Genomic DNA, 19,635 nt, shown 5'->3' with positions numbered 1-19,635 from the left:
TGTTTAGATTATATATCACTGAAAGAGTGAACATTATTCAGTGAGCCAAAAAACATATCTGTGGATTCCTGACAGTACGTAGAGCTATACAATTTCCAGTAAAAATTGTTACAGTATTTAGCGATTACTTTTTGGTCATCTGTAATAACACCATCAATGTTTAACTTATGGATAGTGTTATTTGTACAGTGATATTTCACAAGTCTAAAGAAATAGGATGAATTCTGTTCTCCCTTCTCAATCCATTTTTTCCTAGATCTAATAAAGGCTCCTTCTGCTTTTAATCTATATATATTATCCAGTTTATTTTGTAACTCAATTAGTTCCATCTTCTCCTCCCCGGAGAGGGCAGCTCTGAGAAAGGGAAGTTATCTTAATGATCACATTTTCCTCCTCAGCTCTTCTGGTCTACCATATTTTCTAAGGTATTTGGACAGCTCAAATTTAAAGAGTTCACAGTTCTTGCAATAAGATTTTTCTTCACAAGCCCTTTCCCAAAAGTGTGAAAGCAGATCTTTAACCTCAAACTTAACTATATAATTATTTAATAATGAGCTATTTAGCTTCTAGTGGGATGCTCTACCAATGTTAGCATCAGGGGTAAATATTTTGATATCAATGTAAAATGGCCCTATGGTCTGTGAGGGGAATAGTACAAATATTTGTAGTAACACACTCACTATCAATACACTTGGATATAAGCCAAAAATCTCCGAATACAAGTGTAGACTTGGTTTGATTTGGTTGCGTCAGCGTTCCCTTCCGCTGGGCCTAAATTGCACAACAGGTAGCACTTTCTATTAATATTAACATATTGAAGCAATTATAAATGTTCACTTTTCGATATTTCGGGGAAAATAAAGAACACATTTAATTATATTTTGGTTTTATTATTAGTTTCGTTTGAATTGACAATTAGTGTTTTGGCAGCCAGGGTGATTGTTGAAAGTGCGACGCCGAATGCTTAAACTAGATAAACAGCAGAACGCTTGCTGGCTAGCGACGCGGACAAGTATACGGGCAAGATATGTCTCAAAGATCTAGCTAGCTAGCTATACATATTACTGTCCCGTCAAAATACTAAATAACTTAGTTATCGAGTGTAAACTTAGCTAACTTGCTAAACCCTATTTTACTGTCTGAGCAATGTCTGTGCCAGACAGTGAAGAGACTTGTCTTACTAGTTAACGTAACTAGCTCAAGCATAAGCAGACATCTTGCCACAATGCTTTTTGATGATGGCTTCAACTTCCACAGCTGACATAAAAGGTTTGTTACGCAGACGCTTAATGGGAGATAATTAGCTCGTTGAGCTTGAAAAGTGTGTTTCTCAAAACAGTCACATAGCTAGCTAGTAGCATAAGTTAACTGTTAAGCTCACATTGTCTTGAGTTGGATGTTAACAGAATGTGTAATTTACGGTGGTGATTTTAGCATGGAATGTTAAGTTAAATCTTGGTGAGGCAAATTCCCCTAAATGTTTTTAGATGGATTCCAGCAAAGCCACTACACAGCACATACATGAATATCACGGTGACAAACGGGTCCCAGAAACTTTTAGGGTCTACATAAAGCTGTCCCAACAGCAGAGCTCTCTTTTCAGCACCACGGAGTGAATCCCTTAGCGATGCTACATTTCTCTTCATATGAAAAGGATTTGCACGTAGATTGTCAACGTGATTCATGATGACTGCTTGTCTTGCTTGTTAGCTAAGATTTTGAAGGTATGATGTTGACATGTGCAGTCCAATCAAAGCTACGGTAGATAAAAGTATGTCAAATTATGCTATATCTGTGGCCAATGATCTAGAGCCTTCTTTGATGGGCACTTCTAATGTAACTCTATGGCAGCACCCAAGGAGCTTGAATGTCCAACTCTCCCCGTAGAGTTTGCGGCGACGTAGTGTCCCCATGAGTGACAGAACACGGAGCCTGCTCTGTATTTTCTGCTGCCTGCTCCACCACCCCAGAAAGCACTGGGCTAGGCTGAAACACCTGTATTTTGGAGCTGCCTTACTCAACTGTATGCGGCTTTATTAACTCAATATTATATATATTGTTTTACATTATTTGCAAACTGATATGTGACATGTATTAATGCCAGAATCACATGCAAAACAGGCAACGCAAAAAATATATTTTTAGCTTAACGGGTGGGGCTCAAAACCTGCCCTGAATGATGGGTCACCACTGGTAATTTAGCCTATTAAAAACAAAAACTGTTTGAAGTGAGCATTCAGCAGGTCTGATGCCGAAAATAAAGTACATTCTTGCCGACTTCACCCATTCTTTTCATTTATTTTTTCAAGGAAAGTTGTATGTAGTTCCAGTAGTTAGCTACACCGCTACATGGCAAAACAAGTCATTACCTAACTACTCCCTCCCCCCCATAATGACTGCAAAATGTAGTTAAATTACATGCAGTTCACTACTCTTCAACGCTGCTTGCTGTCTAGGTATTTATATAGCTAACCTGACATAACTAACCAAGCCATGATTTTCCCTAATTCCCATAAACAGTGTGGCATGAGGGCGACAGATGCCTCGCTCCCAGCCTCAGAGATGGCACCCTACTACGAGAGGGGACAATCCAGAAACTCTCTTCCACTTCTCATGTTGAGGACATGGCACTGGTGAAGTTCACAGATCAACATGATGAAGATGAAGAAGAGGAGGCAGTCTTTCCAGTCTGTAAACTCCAGAGACCAGACACAAACCAGTCGTCCACCAGTGTAGTGTCTGCCCAGGAGAAGCCTCTATTCCTCTGCAGCCAGACACCCCCGGTCCATCAGAGCCCTTGGTGTTGTCACAGAGTGGTGTGGCAGTCCCATACACCATCAACAGGTACGTGAGCTGTTAACTAGGAATTGGGGATTTTGCTGGGCTTCCCAGGTTGTTTTTGCTGTACGAATGGGGCCTTAATCAGATGCCGTCAACAGGTACCTGAGGTACTACCAGAAGGAAGGGATCCAGTTCATCTATGACAACTATGCCCAGTCCAGAGGATGTATCCTGGGAGATGACATGGGTCTGGGCAAGACCATTCAGGTAAAAACTAGACTGTCTCTGCAGAAACCTGATTGTTGACTGTATGTAGCTAGAGTATTAGCACTATTGGAGTTATCATGTGAAGAAAGACCTGCTGTTCATGACTGACGTGTGTGTCTGTCAACAGGTCATTGGTTTCCTGGCTGCTGTGCTGGGTAAAACAGGGACATGGGAAGACATTGAAAACAACAGGCCTCAGTTTCTTCTTACTCAGATCCCCACACAGCGAAGCAAACCCCGAAAGGTAGATATTGAGCTATAGATTTCCCACAAGGGTAGCACTCTTTGTGGCTGAAAACTGACTGATAGTTACAAAAATGTTAAAACCCACATGTGCATGCCCATGCTCTCTGTTAGGGTCCTGTGTAGGTGTTGTTATATTATCCATGGTTGTGCCCAGGTGTTCTTGATTGTGGCCCCTCTGTCGGTGCTGTACAACTGGAAAGAGGAACTGGAGACGTGGGGTCACTTTCTGACCGTTGTAGTCCACGGTCTGAGGAAAGAGGAGGAGCTGGCTCGCATCCGGAGGGGACGCTCTGAGATCGCCCTCACCACCTACGAGACCCTACGCCTCTATCTGGAGCAGTTTAACAGGTAACGTTAGCTAAGATAATTAGGTGTGTTGGCGTGTGTAGCCTGAAACCATAGTAGACCTGTTTCCTAATCCTACCGTGAAACTCCACCTATAAGCCTGCCACGCATTTTGACTGTGTGGCTGGTCTTCAATTCCAGCATTGACTGGTCTGCTGTGATAGTGGACGAGGCCCACAAGATCAAGAACCCCAACTCCCAGATCACTGGGGCAATGAAGGATCTGAGGTGTCCGGTCAGAGTGGGCCTCACTGGCACAATCCTGCAAAACAACCTGGACGAGCTCTGGTGTGTCATGGACTGGTGGGTCTACATTGGCAATATAACTACTACTACTGTTTCTATCACTGCTGCTACAGTACGACTGATTACCCTTTTTTAGACACGTATTAGTGCAATGATGTAGAGTCAAGAGGTTACCCCAAAAAACCTCCCAATACTCAGTACCACCATTTCCTTCTAAACCACTCTTTCTCTTGGGATTGACCTTCTTCATTTGTGTACTTAAGGGCCATCCCTCGTTGCCTTGGCAGCCTGGGTAACTTCAAGAATATGTTTTCGGACCCCATCGAACTGGGGCAGAAGCACAGTGTAACTAAGCGGGCCCTAGCGACGGGCAGGAGGGCGGTCCGGGCCCTGGCTGCGAAGCTCTCCCATTGGTTTCTCCGGAGGACCAAGGCTCTTATCAGAGAGCAGCTGCCCAAAAAAGACGACAGGGTGAGTGGAGAGTTCCACACAGGGTTCATGTTCATGAATTAGGGTTGTGCAATTCTGGTAACTTTTCCAGAAATCCTAGTTGGGAGTATTCCTGCTTATTCTCTCCTGATTTCAGGAATTTTCCAACAAGGATTCATGAAAAACCTGGGAATTCTGGGAAAGTTACTGGAATTTTACAACCCTAATTGAATGAATTCTCTGGCCTTGAATGCGAATATCCCTGGTCTAGCAGGTGGTTTCAAACATCTCACTAAGTGAATGGCTCCTCCATCTATGGCCAGGTGGTGTACTGTTCGCTGACGTCGTTCCAGCAGACTGTGTACCAGGCGGTACTGGACACGGAGGACGTCACCCTGCTCTTGCGCTCCTCAGAGAAGTGTGACTGTCACAGTGGACACTCTCGCAGGAAGTGCTGCTACAAGGTTGGCTTATGACAAGAACAGTTGTGTTATAACCTCTATTTGACCCGCTATGAAGAAATCTGTTATTAACCGTTTTGCACTCTTTAGTTCAGTGAACATCAGTCAAGGTTTGAATCATTGTTTGGTCTTTATAGGTCACCTAGACTAAGCAATGGTCAGAATGTTGTCAGTAATGTTGACTATTGTGATAGGCCTTCCCTGGGAGGTGATGTAAATGTTTGGTCTCTTGTAAACTACAGGTGAATGCTCGGGGTGTGCGTGTGACAGACCTGTACTTCAGTTACTTGGCCATTCTCAGGAAGGTGGCCAACCACGTGGCTTTACTGCAATCTAAGCGGAACACCAGCGAAAAGCAGGTACGCTCTCACAAGTGAAGAGCTGGTTATTATTTTACTGAACATGACAAGTTCTGTTTGGTTTAACATGTGGACACACTGTGCTCTCTCAGGAGCAGTATGTGAATGAGATCTGTGAGAAGGTGTTCCAGAAGTTTCCTGACTTCACAGAGAAATGCAAGCAGGCAGCATTTGAGGCCATGTCAGACCCCATGTACAGCGGAAAGATGAAGGTAGGTTGGTCACGAGGACAAAAGTCATGTCACGTGAATGGCAAAGGTAGTTAGGTAGGCTCATATGTTTACATATAGTATCAGGTTTTTAAGAGAAGTATGTCTCATTTGGATCCTTGGTTGATATCCCTCCTCCTCTACACCCTGTCATAGGTTCTCCAGAGGTTGTTGAAACATTACATGCAGAGAAAAGACAAAGTGCTATTATTCTCCCTCTCCACTAAGGTAAAACGTTTTAATTGTGTTTGGTAGCCACAGGGATTTTGTAATTTGTGTCTAACTGTTTGTATGTGTGTGTGTCTCTGTGTTTGTGTGTATGTACTGTAGATGTCATGTGTGAGAGTTGGGGGATCTGTAGGGGTGTTAGTGTGTGTGTAGGAAAATGGCTGTGGTATATAATGGTGAGATCATGTACTGGGCTTTAGATGGTGTCAGAGCTCTAGTTCAGACACAACCAAAACATTGATTGCTGTCTTCCTTACTTTGTCCATAGACTGCTTACACGATGAGGAAACTATCCCTTTAAGCGTACAGTGCAATCAAAGTATTCAGACCCAATGACTTTTTCCACATTTTGTTACATTTTAGCCTTATTCTAAAATTAAGCAGTTTTTTTCCTTCATAAATATACACATATTAATTAACCAATAATGACAAAGCAAAAACAGGTTTAGATATTTTTTTGCAAATATATTAAAAATTAGAAACTGATATCAAACAATGTAGAAAATAGTAAAAAAACAAATTAATTGCCTTTTACTTTGTTGAAGCACCTTTGGCAGCGATTATAGCATCGATTCTTCTTGGGTATGACGCTATAAGCTTGGCACACCTGTATTTGGGCAGTTTCTCCCATTTCTTCTCTGCAGATCCTCTAAAGCTCTGTCAGGTTGGATGGGAAGCGTCGCTGCATAGCTATTTTCAGGTCTGTCCAGAGATGCTTGATCGGGTTCAAGTCCTGGCTCCGTCTGGACCACTCAAGGACATTCAGAAACTTGTCCCAAAGCCGCTCCCGCGTTGTTTTGGCTGTGTGCTTAGGGTTGTTGTCCTGTCCTTTGCCCCAGTCTGTGGTCATGAGCGCTCTGGAGCAGGTTTTCATCAAGGATCTCTGTACTTCACTTCATTCATCTTTGCCTTGATCCTTTCTAGTCTCCCAGTCCCTGCCACTGGAAAACATTTCCACAGCATGATGCTGCCACCACTATGCTTCTCTGTAGTGATGGTGCCAGGTTTCATCCAGATGTGATGCTTGGCATTCAGGCCAAAAAGCTCAATCTTGGTTTCATCAGACCTGAGAATCTTGTTTCTTATGGTCTGAGAGTCCTTTAGGTGCCTTTTGTCAAACTCCAATCAGGCTGTCATGAGCCACTCTACCATAAAGTCCTGATTGGTGGAGTGCTGCAGAGATTGTTGTCGTTCTGGAAGGTTCTCCCATCTCCACAGAAGAACTCTGGAGCACTATCAGTGACCATCGGGTTCTTTGTCACCTCCTCCCCCCGATTGCTCAGTTTGGCTGGTCGGCCAGCTTTAGGAAGAGTCTTGGTGGTTCTAAACTTCTTCAATTTAACAATTATGGAGGCCACTGTGTTCTTGGGGGCCTTCAATGCTGCAGAAATGTTTTGGTACCCTTCCCCAGATCTGACAATTCTTTCGACCTCATGGCTTGGTTTTTGCTCTGACATGCACTGTCAATTGTGGTATGAATTTACCACAAGTGGACTCTAATCAAGTTGTAGAAACATCTCAAGGATGATCAATGGAAAAAGGATGCACCTGAGCTCAATTTCGAGTGTCATAGCAAAGGGTCTGAATACTTATGTAAATATGGTATTTCTGTTTTTTATTTTGAATAGATAATACATTTTGCAAACATTTCTAAAAGCCGTTTTCGGTTTGTCATTATGGGATATTGTGTGTAGATTGATGAGGAACATGTTTTATTTAATCTATCCTAGAATAAGGCTGTGATGTAACAAACTGTGGAAAAGGGAAGGGGTCTGAATACTTTCCCAATGCCCTGTATACTTGTGGTCATTTATGAACATTTAAACATCTTGGCCATGTTCTATTATAATCTCCACCTGGCACATCCAGAAGAGGACTGGCCACCCCTCATAGCCTGGTTCCTCTCTAGGTTTCTTCCTAGGTTTTGGCCTTTCTAGGGAGTTTTTCCGAGCCACCGTGCTTCTACACCTGCATTGCTTGCAGTTGGGGGTTTTAGGCTGGGTTTCTGTACAGCACTTTGAGATATCAGCTGATGTACGAAGGGTTATGTAAATACATTTGATTTGATAACAAGCCACGTCACCAAAAGGAAGTGTTCTCAATATGCTGTGTTAACCCTTCAGCTGCTGGACGTGCTGGAGAGCTACTGCATGGCAGATGGGCTGGAGTATAGCAGATTGGATGGCAACACCAAGCCCAGAGAAAGGCTGAAGATCGTCAAAGAGTTCAACAGCTGCCCTGACATCAACCTCTGCCTGGTCTCCACCATGTCAGTGCCACTCCCACCACCCCTCATAGCTCTGCTTTAACAGAGCACAGCAATATGATTGTGTTGGATGTGTGTCCCCCAAGTGGCACCCTATTCCCTACATAGTGCACGGCCCTGCTCAAAAGTATTGCACTATATAGGGAATAGCGTGCCAGTTGGGACACAGCTATGTTTGAAATGAATGGACCACTGACTGTAGGTTCGCTTGTCTGTTCCCCCCCCCCAGGGCAGGGGGTCTGGGCCTGAACTTTGTGGGGGCCAACATTGTGGTCCTGTTTGATCCCACCTGGAACCCTGCCAATGACCTGCAGGCAATTGACAGGTATTCTGCAATATCCATACATGCCATGTACTTACATAGAAGTACATAGTCATAGAACCTTACAGGGTTCTTTCAAATCAAACTTTGTCACATGTGCCGAATACAAGTGTAGACCTTACCATGAAATGCTTACTTACAAGCACTTAATCAACATTGCAGTTCAAGAAGGGTTAACAAAATATTTACCAAATAAACTAAAGTAAAAAAGCATAATTAACAATAACGAGGCTATATACAAGGGGTACAGGTTAGTTGCGGTAATTTGTACATGTAGGTAGGGGTGACGTGATAAAACATCAAGTAGCAGCAGTGTACAAAATAAATGGAGGGGGTCCTAGACTTGGCGGTCCGGTACAGCTTGCGGTGTTGTAGCAGAGAAGAGTCTATGACTTGGGTGACTAGAGTCTGACAACTTTATGGGCTTTCCTCTGACACCGCCTATTACTGGATGGCAGGAAGCTTGGACCCAGTGATGTACTGGGCCGTACGCATTGCCCTCTGGTGCACCTTACGGTCAGATGCCGAGCAGTTGCCATACCAGGTGATGATGCAACCAGTGTACCTCTCGATGGTACAGCTGTAGAACTTTTTGAGGATCTGGGGACCCATGCCAAATCTTTTCAGTCTCATATTCTATGTCTGTATACACAATGCCAGTGTTAACAACAGTGATCTCTGTGCTGGTGTGGGACCCATAGGTCACCCTTTATGGCTTATTGACCTGAATGGGGACCCCTCTTCTATTCCTTTTTATTTCCATGATGTGACTTCTCCTCAGGGCGTATCGTATAGGCCAGTGCAAGGACTTGACAGTGTGTGACCTCTCCTCAGGGCGTATCGTATAGGCCAGTGCAAGGACTTGACAGTGTGTGACTTCTCCTCAGGGCGTATCGTATAGGCCAGTGCAAGGACTTGACAGTGTGTGACCTCTCCTCAGGGCGTATCGTATAGGCCAGTGCAGGGACGTGACAGTGTGTGACCTCTCCTCAGGGCGTATCGTATAGGCCAGTGCAGGGACTTGACAGTGTGTGACCTCTCCTCAGGGCGTATCGTATAGGCCAGTGCAAGGACTTGACAGTGTGTGACCTCTCCTTAGGGCGTATCGTATAGGCCAGTGCAAGGACTTGACAGTGTGTGACCTCTCCTCAGGGCGTATCGTATAGGCCAGTGCAAGGACTTGACAGTGTGTGACCTCTCCTCAGGGCGTATCGTATAGGCCAGTGCAAGGACTTGACAGTGTGTGACCTCTCCTCAGGGCGTATCGTATAGGCCAGTGCAGGGACGTGACAGTGTTCAGACTCATCTCTCTGGGAACAGTGGAGGAGGTCATCTACCTGCGCCAGGTCTACAAACAGGTACAGTCATCCTAAGACTTTCATCACAGTATGCTGTCTGCTCATACAATTATTTTGTTTGAGGATTTCTAAATTGCTTTCATGGAGGATTGGCTTGAATTGTGAGGATAACCACACAATGTATTTTCATCATGAGCAAAAACTATTAGTTTTCTACCCAAAGTTACAAAGAAAATGTTGCGATCCATTTATTAAACACAAGAGACCAGAAAAATGGATAAATGGGTGTGGCGGTAGCAGGAATAGCGATATCTTTAGGGCAAAGCTTGGTACTTTCACACTAATTTATGGGGGAAAATGCAAGCTACTTCAATGGCTACTAATTTCTCTGACCAAGGGGAAAACACATCACCAAATTCACTGAGAATATATTACATAGTTTGAATAAACAACACTCCAATACGCAACTTCATACTACTTGTCAAACATAGAGAACTGATATTATATACTGGATGTTGGTGTGAGCTTTGGGAGTTCTGTGGGTGACTTTTGACCATTTTATTTGGATTCCTCCCATAGTCGGTTTTAAGAGGTTTGGTCCAAATCGGATGTTGGATACTATATTTATTGAATATTAGATTAATCCTATACATTGAAATGGCCAATTAGGGTGCAATTAATTAGCATAGTTTCTCAGATCAAATTATATTTCAACAAAAATAATGTTGCAGGAATGCTTATCCGATATGTTCTTAACTACAGAAACCAATTCAAAACAATGGCTTGCTGAAATTGAATGACCCAGATGATATTGGTATTTAGATGGGGAAACCAACCATCTAATGTTCTCTCCCTCCATCCCTGTCTGTGACTCTGCAGCAGTTGCAGTCTTCTGTGATGGGTAAGGAGAGTGCCCGGCGGTACTTTGATGCAGTGCAGGGGTCCGACGACCAGAAGGGGGAGCTGTTTGGGATACAGAACCTCTTCAGACTGCAGACCCAGGGGACCTGCCTCACCAGGAGAATACTGGAGGTCAGAAGTCAAACAGCCTGTGTGGACAACCCTGGTACTGTGTGTTACATGTTTGTGTGTATTTCTCTCTGTTTATGTACATGTAAGCTCAAGTGTGTGTGCGTGTGTTCCTCTCAGCGGGAGGGACGCGTGGAGGTAGGAGTAATGACGTCCAGCACCCACACAGGGGAAGAGGAGGAGAGGAAGAGCGAGAGCGTGAGTAACTGCCCTTCTCAGGGACCCGTGACGGGCTAGTCTTTCCCATCTCTCACTCCCTCTCCTTTCCCAGGCGGCCCTCTCATCCCACCATTCCCACGTGAAAGAGACAATTCCTCACACGTGCGTCTTCCTGTCTCTCCCTTCTTACTCTTCTCTCCCCCCCCCCCCTCATCTCTCACCCTTTTCCCCTCCCCCCATCTTTCTTTCGCATTCTCTCTGTGATAGTGTCCCAACAGATGGACATAATTATCCCTCTGTAATGCCAGGACCAGACCACACTGAAGGCCGTCTGTTCTGTTGTGTGGTATTTATTTACCCAATAGTTTGGCTTCTATCTACTGTGACAGTTCCCAGCTAAGGCCCAACACAACTGTCCCTTTTTAGTAGGCTGGGTATGTACCGGGGGATGTTCAGACTTTAATAGCCATAGACAATACACCAGGGTGTATTCACACACACACACACACACACACACACACACACACACACACACACACACACACACACACACACACACACACACAACGGAGGAGTCATCTGGTTGGCAAAAACCATAAGATTAGTATCGCTGTAGGTGGTCTCACTCTCATAAAGGCCCTCGCATAACTCCCATGCACGCTATAAAAGCTACAATGTATCCTATTGTTTCATATTCATGACTCATGGCATGTCACATTTATGTATGGATGATTTATTGTTACAAGCATCTTTGCATTACCTAGCACTGCTAAATTCTTTATGAATGACCAATCCTGTTCTGTAGCCTGGTGATGCCATCAGCCCCAGGTCACAACCAAATACAACATACAGAAGACTCCATAGCTTTGTCGATCTCATTAGTGTCGCTTTCCTACCAGACCTAACGCAGTGGTAAATCTTAGCACTGACGGTAGAGCTATACGTCTTTTTGTTTGTCCTACATTTTTTTGCTATTTTCACAGCGGGAATTGTGAGCGTAATAGCTGGCTCACTGGGCAGTCGCCGTGCTTCATGGCTTAATATTGCATGTTGTCTCACGATCTTTGCGTGGTCATCAACTCCAATTCGTGCTTTGACCACGGAACATTCTCGTTCTAGTCAATTGTGGATTAATGCTACAGTTTATGAAAGAGCATAGACTACAGTAGCCTAACGAGTCATAACAATGAAAAGAAACAGCCATGTTTTCTCTAAGTTTGGAGTGTTGACAGTCAACATTGTTGTGATTGGCTAATACGAGTATAGGCCTACATGTCTTTTAAGCATCGCACTTCTCAAAAAATACTAGGATCCTGTAAATTGCATTGAATGCATGAGGCATGTTCTCAATAAACAAGATCTAACCTATGCCTACCGTTGATATGGTGTTGTAGGACTGAAGAATTTGAATATGTTATGAGCGAGCACGCCTTTGGTGACCGGACAAGAGGCGCTCTTTGGAAACGGAGACGAATACAAGCCTGAAGTGGGGAATGCACTGCAGGTGAATTGTGAATAACGAAAGGCATGTTGGCTAAAGCCTCACTAGTAGACTATTTTAAGTACCTTTTTAAGAATAAGATAATGCGTGGCCAGGATAAGAAAGACACCAGACGCATTGCTGTCGAACCAGCTTTCGTTATAGAAGGGTAATGGTAGCCTGCTGAGCTAAAAAAAAATAAAAAATAATAATAATTAAATGGAAAACAAGCCATTGTTGTTTCTAAATACGAGGGTCACCGGCAACATCTCATCTCCCGTTCCACGATGGGCATATGAACATGTAGCCTACATGAAGGGGGTTTTACGCACATAACAAATGATAACAGGAGCTAGCTAAAATAATGTACAACACATAGATAAAAAAGGGGATGTCCACTCACCGTTTTGCTGCTCCTAAACTTGATCTTTAAATAAAGGTTTTGGTGAGGAAGATTTATTTTGAAGCGGTCTCCCGAGCCAAACCCTTTATCAATGGTCTTGACTACTTAGCGAATGCTTTGGTCAGGACCAAAAAAACAAACAGCCTTCATTGAGAGGAGGGGAGGCTATGCTTGATTTTATTTGATCAAATTCAACAAAAAAACATTACTTTTTTTCTATTTCTAAATACGAGGTGTATGGACAATTTATTTTTTGCCTCTCTCTTGTTCCATGTGCATATGGGAACTGTGCATCACTGCTGGGTAGGTTGCTCTTCCGCTGTTCAAATCCATGCCATAACCAACCGCGTTACCTCTAAGACCAGCCTTCAGTTGGTTTAAATATCCCCACCAGCGCTGCCTGAAATTGGCACATTGGCCAATGTTTTTAACGACAAACCTCAGATATTGCCACCCCTCCCACCTTAGCAAAAGCGAGTTCATAATAAGACCTGTAAATTACCAATCTTGGGCCAAGGGTTTTAAAATAGTTTATATATATATATATTTTTTTTAATTATGAAGACTGTTGACCTTGTGTTGCAGGAGGCTGGGGAGGTTTCCGCAAGGGACCACTGTGAACTGGGCAATGGAGGGGCAATCGGCAGTGTAGGGGCCTCGAGGGTCCCCAGGGCAACAACCAGAGGGGTACTGGACATCAGCAGTGGCAGTGAGGAGGAGGGGGAACAGGGGGGCAGGAGTAAAGTGGAGAAGGCGAACACTACCCTTCCTGGCCGACTCAGTCTCCTTCAGCATGGCTTCTCCAGGTTGCTCCAGAGGTCAGGGGTCAGGGCTGGATCAGGGTCAGAATCAGGGGAGCATAGCCAGAGTGAGGGGGGAAGGAGTGATTCTGAGGAGGACAGTGATGAAGACACTTCTGCCATGGCACCAAAGGGCCTCAGCACTGCAGGGAGTGGGGGCCCCCAGATCCCTACATTGGCCCCCAAGGGTGGGAACCACTTGGATGCAGCTCCTCTGAAGAACGACTGGGACGTCTCCAGTGGCTCTGAGAGAGAGGAAGAAAGGAATGGAGGGAGATGGGATGGACAGAGGGGGCGAGACCATGATCCTGTTACACTGTCAGGAGAGAGTGATGACATGGGGAGAAAAATACAAAATCTGAAACAAGGAATAAGGAGGAAGAGGAGGGTGGAGGAGGACAGTGATGATGATTCACCCCCCTCCAGTGGAAGCAAACGATCTAACACTAAAACTCCAGTTTCCAGAATGCAGCAGGTGGTGTTTGACTCTGAGTCTGAGGACATAGACATTGAGGAGCTAATCAGACTTTGTGCACAAACTCATGTGCTTAAGAGACCCCCAGCACACCTGAGAAGGAGGGAGATGGGGAGAGATGGTGGTAATAAGAGAGAGACCAGCAACAGACCAGTAGACCAGAGTAGAAGAACCAGACAAGCAGAGGACATTGAGACTTTTACCTCCTCAGACGAAAACCACACTCCAGTCGAAAGAGTCCGATCTGTTACAGCCCCACAGAACCACAATCATGGCCGAGGCCCACAGACAGACCAACACGGAGCGAGGGCGTTTACAAACCCAAAAGTGAACCAGACTGTCCCTTCTGCCAAAGGACCGCCCCGTGGAACGATTGACAATGTGTTAGGTAAGGTCAAAATGGGATACAAAAACAACAAAAAAACAACTGTCATATCATGTGTGTCAGCAAACATCAGGGGCTTGTATTCACAAAGCATCTCAGAGGAGATCAGGACTGCTACTCTGAGATGCTTCTGGGATACAGGCCCAATTCTATACCAAGAGTTAGAGTAGAATTTGCCTGTAAGTACAGACTTATATCTCCTATTTGTGTGGGTGTTGTAGGTGGTGTACGGGAGGTGGTTTACACTCACTCTAACCAACATGTGGTGGGCGGGAGCAAGGCCGAGGAGCGAATCAGCAGAGCCGCTCTCAGAGACGTGTTTGAGCGCAGGAGGTTCTCCCAGCTTCCAGCCAATGAACTCCGGGACACACAGAAGGTACACACTCACTACCTGGTGAAGCCCAAACCACCCAACGAGTCAATAGTCTAGTGTCCTATTCCAAATCAACTCCCTAACCCCTTTTCCTTGTCCCTTCCTTGTCAGTGTGATTAGAAGGAATTGATCAAATCTGTGCGTGTGCGTATTTTACAGACCCAGCCTGAACACACTCCACCATTCCATACTTCCCATAATGATGTTGGTTGGGTGGGAGCAGTGCACAGACCCAGTGTGGACCACCCAGTCACACACACCATCAGGAGCGTCCACCACCCCACCCAACACACCACCGTCATTATCGGAGAGACCCCCAGAACCATCCGAAGGTGAGTTATTCCTGGTAGGGCAGGGCAGAGAGCCAAATCTAACCACCGTTATGGTGTGCAGCGCCCTCAACTGGTAGAAAGGGGTTCTCCTTCGTGTGTGTGTGAGACCACCTCTGAGCTAACCCTCTCAACCATTTCCCAGAACCTTGCCAAAGATTAGCCAGTTGTGTTCAGGCTCTACAGTACTTCCTTTCCCCTCCAATACCACAGTTATCCTGAGACTCCCAGAATATGGTTAGTTCCTGTTTTAATGGCTGTGACAGAATATGGTTAGTTCCTGTTTTAATGGCTGTGACAGAATATGGTTAGTTCCTGTTTTAATGGCTGTGACAGAATATGGTTAGTTCCTGTTTTAATTGCTGTGACAGAATATGGTTAGTTCCTGTTTTAATGGCTGTGACAGAATATGGTTAGTTCCTGTTTAAATGGCTGTGACAGACTATGGTTTGTCCATGTTGTTTTTGGGGACAGTTGCGCCTGTCTTAGAAAAAGGACCCTATATCATTCCATGACGATCAGAAATGTACCCTAAATATACACAACATAACCAAAAATATGTGGACTTACTCGTTGAACATCTCATTCCAAAATCATGGGCATTAATATGGAGTTGGTCCCCCCTTTGCTGCTATAATAGCCTCCACTCTTCTGGGAAGGCTTTCCACTAGATGTTGGAACATTGCTGCAGGGACTTGCTTCCATTCAGCCACAAGAGCATTAGTGAGGTTGGGAACTGATGTTGGGTGTTTAGGCTCGGCTCACTGTTCGCACTCCAATTCATCCCAAATGTGTTCGATGGGGTTGAGGTCAGGGCTCTGTGCAGGCCAATTAAGTTCTTCCACACCGACCTCGACAAACCACTTCTGTATGGATCTCGCTTTGTGCACTAGGGAATTCTCATGCTGAAACAGGAAAGGGCCTTCCACAAAGTTGGAAGCACAGAATAGAATGTCATTGTATGCTGTAGCGTTAAGATTTCCCTTCACTGGAACTAAGGAGCCTAGCCTGAACCATGAAAAACAGCCCCAGACCATTAATCCTCCTCCGCCAAACTTTACAGATGACAGTATGCATTACAGCAGATAGCTTTCTCCTGGCATCCACCAAACCCAGATTATTCCGTCGGACTGCCAGAAGGGGATGCATGATTCATCACTCCAGAGAACGTGTTTCCACTGCTCCAGAGTCCAATGGCAGCGAGCTTTACACCACTCCAGCCGATGCTTGGCATTGCTCAAGGTGATCTTAGGCTTGTGTGTGGCTGCTCAGCCATGGAAACCCATTACATGAAGCTCCCGATGACCAGTTTTCTATGAGCTTGTGTGGCCTACCACTTCGCGGCTGAGCCGTTGTTGTTCCTAGACGTTTCCACTTCACAATAGCAGCTCTAGCAGAGCAGAAATTTGATGAACTGACCTATGACAGTGCTACGTTGAATGTCACTGAGCTCATCAGTAAGGCCATTCTACTGCCATTGTTTGTCTATGGAGATTGCATGGCTGCGTGCTCGATTTTATACACCTGTCAGCAACGGGTGTGGCTGAAATAGCCAAATCCATTCATTTGAAAGAGTGTCCACATACCTTTGTATATATATCCACGAAGCATCAAGCTCACCTACTTTCAAGCCAACATTTTCCTATTTTCTAATATGTTATCACGCAACTTTCCTGCGCTCTCTGACCTGAATCCTGTGTGTATGTTCCCCATGTAGGCAGCAGCTGGTGGAGATGGCGTGTGTATTTGGATCTGTTTCATTGAGACAGTTTGCTGAGGAGGTTCTGAGGAGTACCTCTGCCCAGAGACTGGCTCAGCTACGACAGTACTACACTGACCAGGGCCCTGAGGTGGCTTCCATCATCAGGGAGAACTTCGCAGAACCACACACAGCCCAGCCCAGAGTTGACAGGACAACCCCTTCCTCCTCCTCTACAACCAAACACAGACCCAACTCCAAAAGGAACCAGAGAGTTGCTCTAGAACCCCAAGCAGAACCTAGAACCCGACATAGGTCCGTTCCAGAACCCCAGAGGGATGTTCCCTCTTCTGAGGAGCAGATGGTCCGGAACGCCAGAGAAGGGAAGAAGAAGAGTGGTAATAGTGGAATGTCCAGAGCTGCTCACTGCTCCAGCTCAGACCTGGACAATAGTAGGAGTAGTCCTCTGGGACCAGGGGCCTCTAGAGCTCAACCCGTTTCCTCCTCTTCAGCTCTCAGCCATCCCCAGGCTAAGCCCACAGCCAGCCCTCAGAGAGGGAGGAGCAGCCTGCTGTCCTCCCCCAGGAAGAGTGAGGTTGTGGGGAGGCAGCGGTACAGAGCTCAGCCTTCCTCTCCCCCCAGCCAGCAGGTCCTCCTCACAGAGCTGCTAGGAGACACCTCCATCCTGGACGACCTGCTGCGACCCAGAAGCAAGGCCTCCTCAGAGCCTCAGAGGGGCTTCCCAAAAACCCCTACCTCACGGGCTGTCTTTACACCCACTTCTCACTCTGCCACACCTGCCTCCTGTCACCCTACAACGCCTCCCAAACCGCCCAGCACACCCCACCCTCGGCCCCTGACAAAATCCGTCCCAGGCCCTTCTTCTACTACTACTCCCCCCTCTCGATCCATCACCACACCCCTCACACACCCCATTACACCACTTTTCTCTCCAGCCCCTGAGAGGTCAAAGAACAGCCACAGAGACTTCTGGGACATTTTGGAGGAGGGTAACGAGGAGAGGATCAACAAACTGACGGACCCGTCGGAGGTAGAGAGGGTGTGTGAGAGTGCTAGCGTGAGGGCCAGAGGAGGAACAGGGGGAGGAGGGGAGAAAGGGAACACGTCACTTTGGAAGAGGAACGACAAGTTCCTGTGGAAGAAGTGATTCTGGGGGAGACATGACATGTATTTTGCGTTTGACTTTTATTATTCTTATGCTTTTTTTAAAACAAAAAATCGTTTTGGTTACTGTAACCTATCCTGAAATTATAGATCGATAAATACGTGTGTGTGTGTGTGTGTAAGTCAACCGTGTAGACAAACCATGTGTGTGCGTGCTCATGTATGGAAATGTACATTGTAATTCAGAACATTAATGCCATGTGCCATTGACTTGGGCCAGACATGGTCTGACTGTGTCAGTGGTGGTAACCCATGTTTCCTGCTCAACTAATTAGTGACCACCAGCCTGAGAATCTCATGTCTGGCCACCTACATGGCAGGACCCTTGGTGGTCCTAATAAAAATCTCCCCAACCCCCCCCCTTGTTCACTCACACTCTCTCTTTATCTGTGTTTCTGTCTTCCGCAAGGCTTTGACTAGTTTTCTTATATATTCTTTCTCAATAGACAGTGTGTATGGGAAGTGGGCCAGGGGCTGTCTGGGGGCAGGGCCTGTGGTGGGTGCATGTCGGGGCGCTCCTTCCCACATCAGTAGTCTGCAAAATGACAGGCTGTGGTTGGGCTCAGCTCAGCTGCTGCACCATTAGAGCAAAAAATAAAATCTGTGGGTCCTGGCCCAACATCTGTGGGTCGTGGCCCAACATCTGTGGGTCGTGGCCCACCATTTTGGGGACCACTGCTGTATACCATCTCTGATAGTTACTGTATAGAGGTGTGTGTGTGAGAGAGAGAAAGCCACGCAGCTGTTTGACCTCTCAGCTGAGGTAAGCAGAGCCCCTAAGGGTGCAGCTCTGTTAATGTGTTTTGTTTAGCTGAAATGAGAAAGTGCTGATAGCTATCAATAAACAACAAGACTAATACGTGCCTCAACAGAACACTCAGCTCCGCTGCCAAAGCCGTGTGTGTAGCCCTTCTGGGTGGTAGAAGGTGCACACAGACAGGCCACACATCTGCCACGCCTGTTCAAATCCGAGACTGATGAGAATAAAAAAAGCCCTTTCTATATCTCTTTCCTCCTCAAACTCACGCCACCAACAGATTCCCATCTACCTCCCCCTCCGCTCTTTGCTCAGTCTGGTTCAAGTGCAATGACAGTCAGGCTTAAAAGGTTTTAGAAATGCACTAAATGATTGTAAAGAATTGGACGCCTCTACAGTACATCATGCCCCAATGATTCCCAATGTTGTCCTGTCTAAAAGCTATCTAAAAAGATTCCAGCTCTTCAGTGATGTGAGAAACGCAAACCGAGTGCTGTTCTGTCCTCTGGACGGATGTTAATAAATATAAACAGGTGGAACATGTTTAGCAAGAGGCACTGAGGCCTAAAAGACACAAGTACAAGAGTCAAAGAGTTGTTTGTGTTCACTGGATTATGGGTCCACTTGTGTCTACCATCTTTTCACTCTCTTTTGCTGTATTTTGTTCCCTATTTTGGGCATCACTTTTGACCAAAAAATGGACTGCTGGCTTTTTCTAACTTCCCTATTAGGGTCTTTTCTCTGTGTCAGGACGGTGAGAGGACTTTCTGGATTCCCTGTCACAATTACCCAAGTGTCTGTCCATCCATCTGGCTGGCTGGGTTTACTTGCAGACGTCAGGGAGAGAGAGACAGACAGAGCGTGTGGTGTGATTGGTGAAAGAAAGGCCAATGGAGGCCTTTCCTCTCAGGTTTCTACAGAGATGGAAACACTTGAGTAAATGGGGGATGCAAAGTATATTGAAAGCAGGTGCTTCCACACAGGTTTAGTTCCTGAGTTAATTAAGTAATTAATATCCCATCATGCTTAGGGTCATGTATAGAAATGCCCAGTTGCCCATTATTTTGGCTAACATGGCTAGAATAAGAGATCTCAGTGACTTTG

General features: G+C 45.6%; 1 protein-coding gene across 1 annotated transcript; it reads left to right on the top strand.

The window, feature by feature from the left end:
• Positions 1–990: 990 nt before the first annotated feature.
• Positions 991–18,220, top strand: ercc6l2 (excision repair cross-complementation group 6-like 2). The gene is given in 21 exon segments (XM_064971743.1): positions 991–1,269; positions 2,521–2,772; positions 2,775–2,844; positions 2,940–3,048; positions 3,176–3,292; positions 3,449–3,642; positions 3,781–3,942; positions 4,149–4,356; positions 4,638–4,778; positions 5,018–5,134; positions 5,227–5,346; positions 5,500–5,571; positions 7,695–7,840; positions 8,067–8,162; positions 9,418–9,517; positions 10,337–10,489; positions 10,607–10,684; positions 13,114–14,191; positions 14,410–14,564; positions 14,721–14,893; positions 16,608–18,220. Coding segments are annotated over 21 exon segments (4,725 nt in total). The 5' UTR covers positions 991–1,235; the 3' UTR covers positions 17,758–18,220.
• Positions 18,221–19,635: the final 1,415 nt, after the last annotated feature.

The sequence above is a fragment of the Oncorhynchus masou genome, chromosome 1 (assembly GCF_036934945.1).
Source record: "Oncorhynchus masou masou isolate Uvic2021 chromosome 1, UVic_Omas_1.1, whole genome shotgun sequence".
Classification (NCBI taxonomy): domain Eukaryota; kingdom Metazoa; phylum Chordata; class Actinopteri; order Salmoniformes; family Salmonidae; genus Oncorhynchus; species Oncorhynchus masou.
The sequence above is the reverse complement of the archived record's forward strand: the minus strand, read 5'-3'. Positions and strand labels throughout refer to the sequence as shown.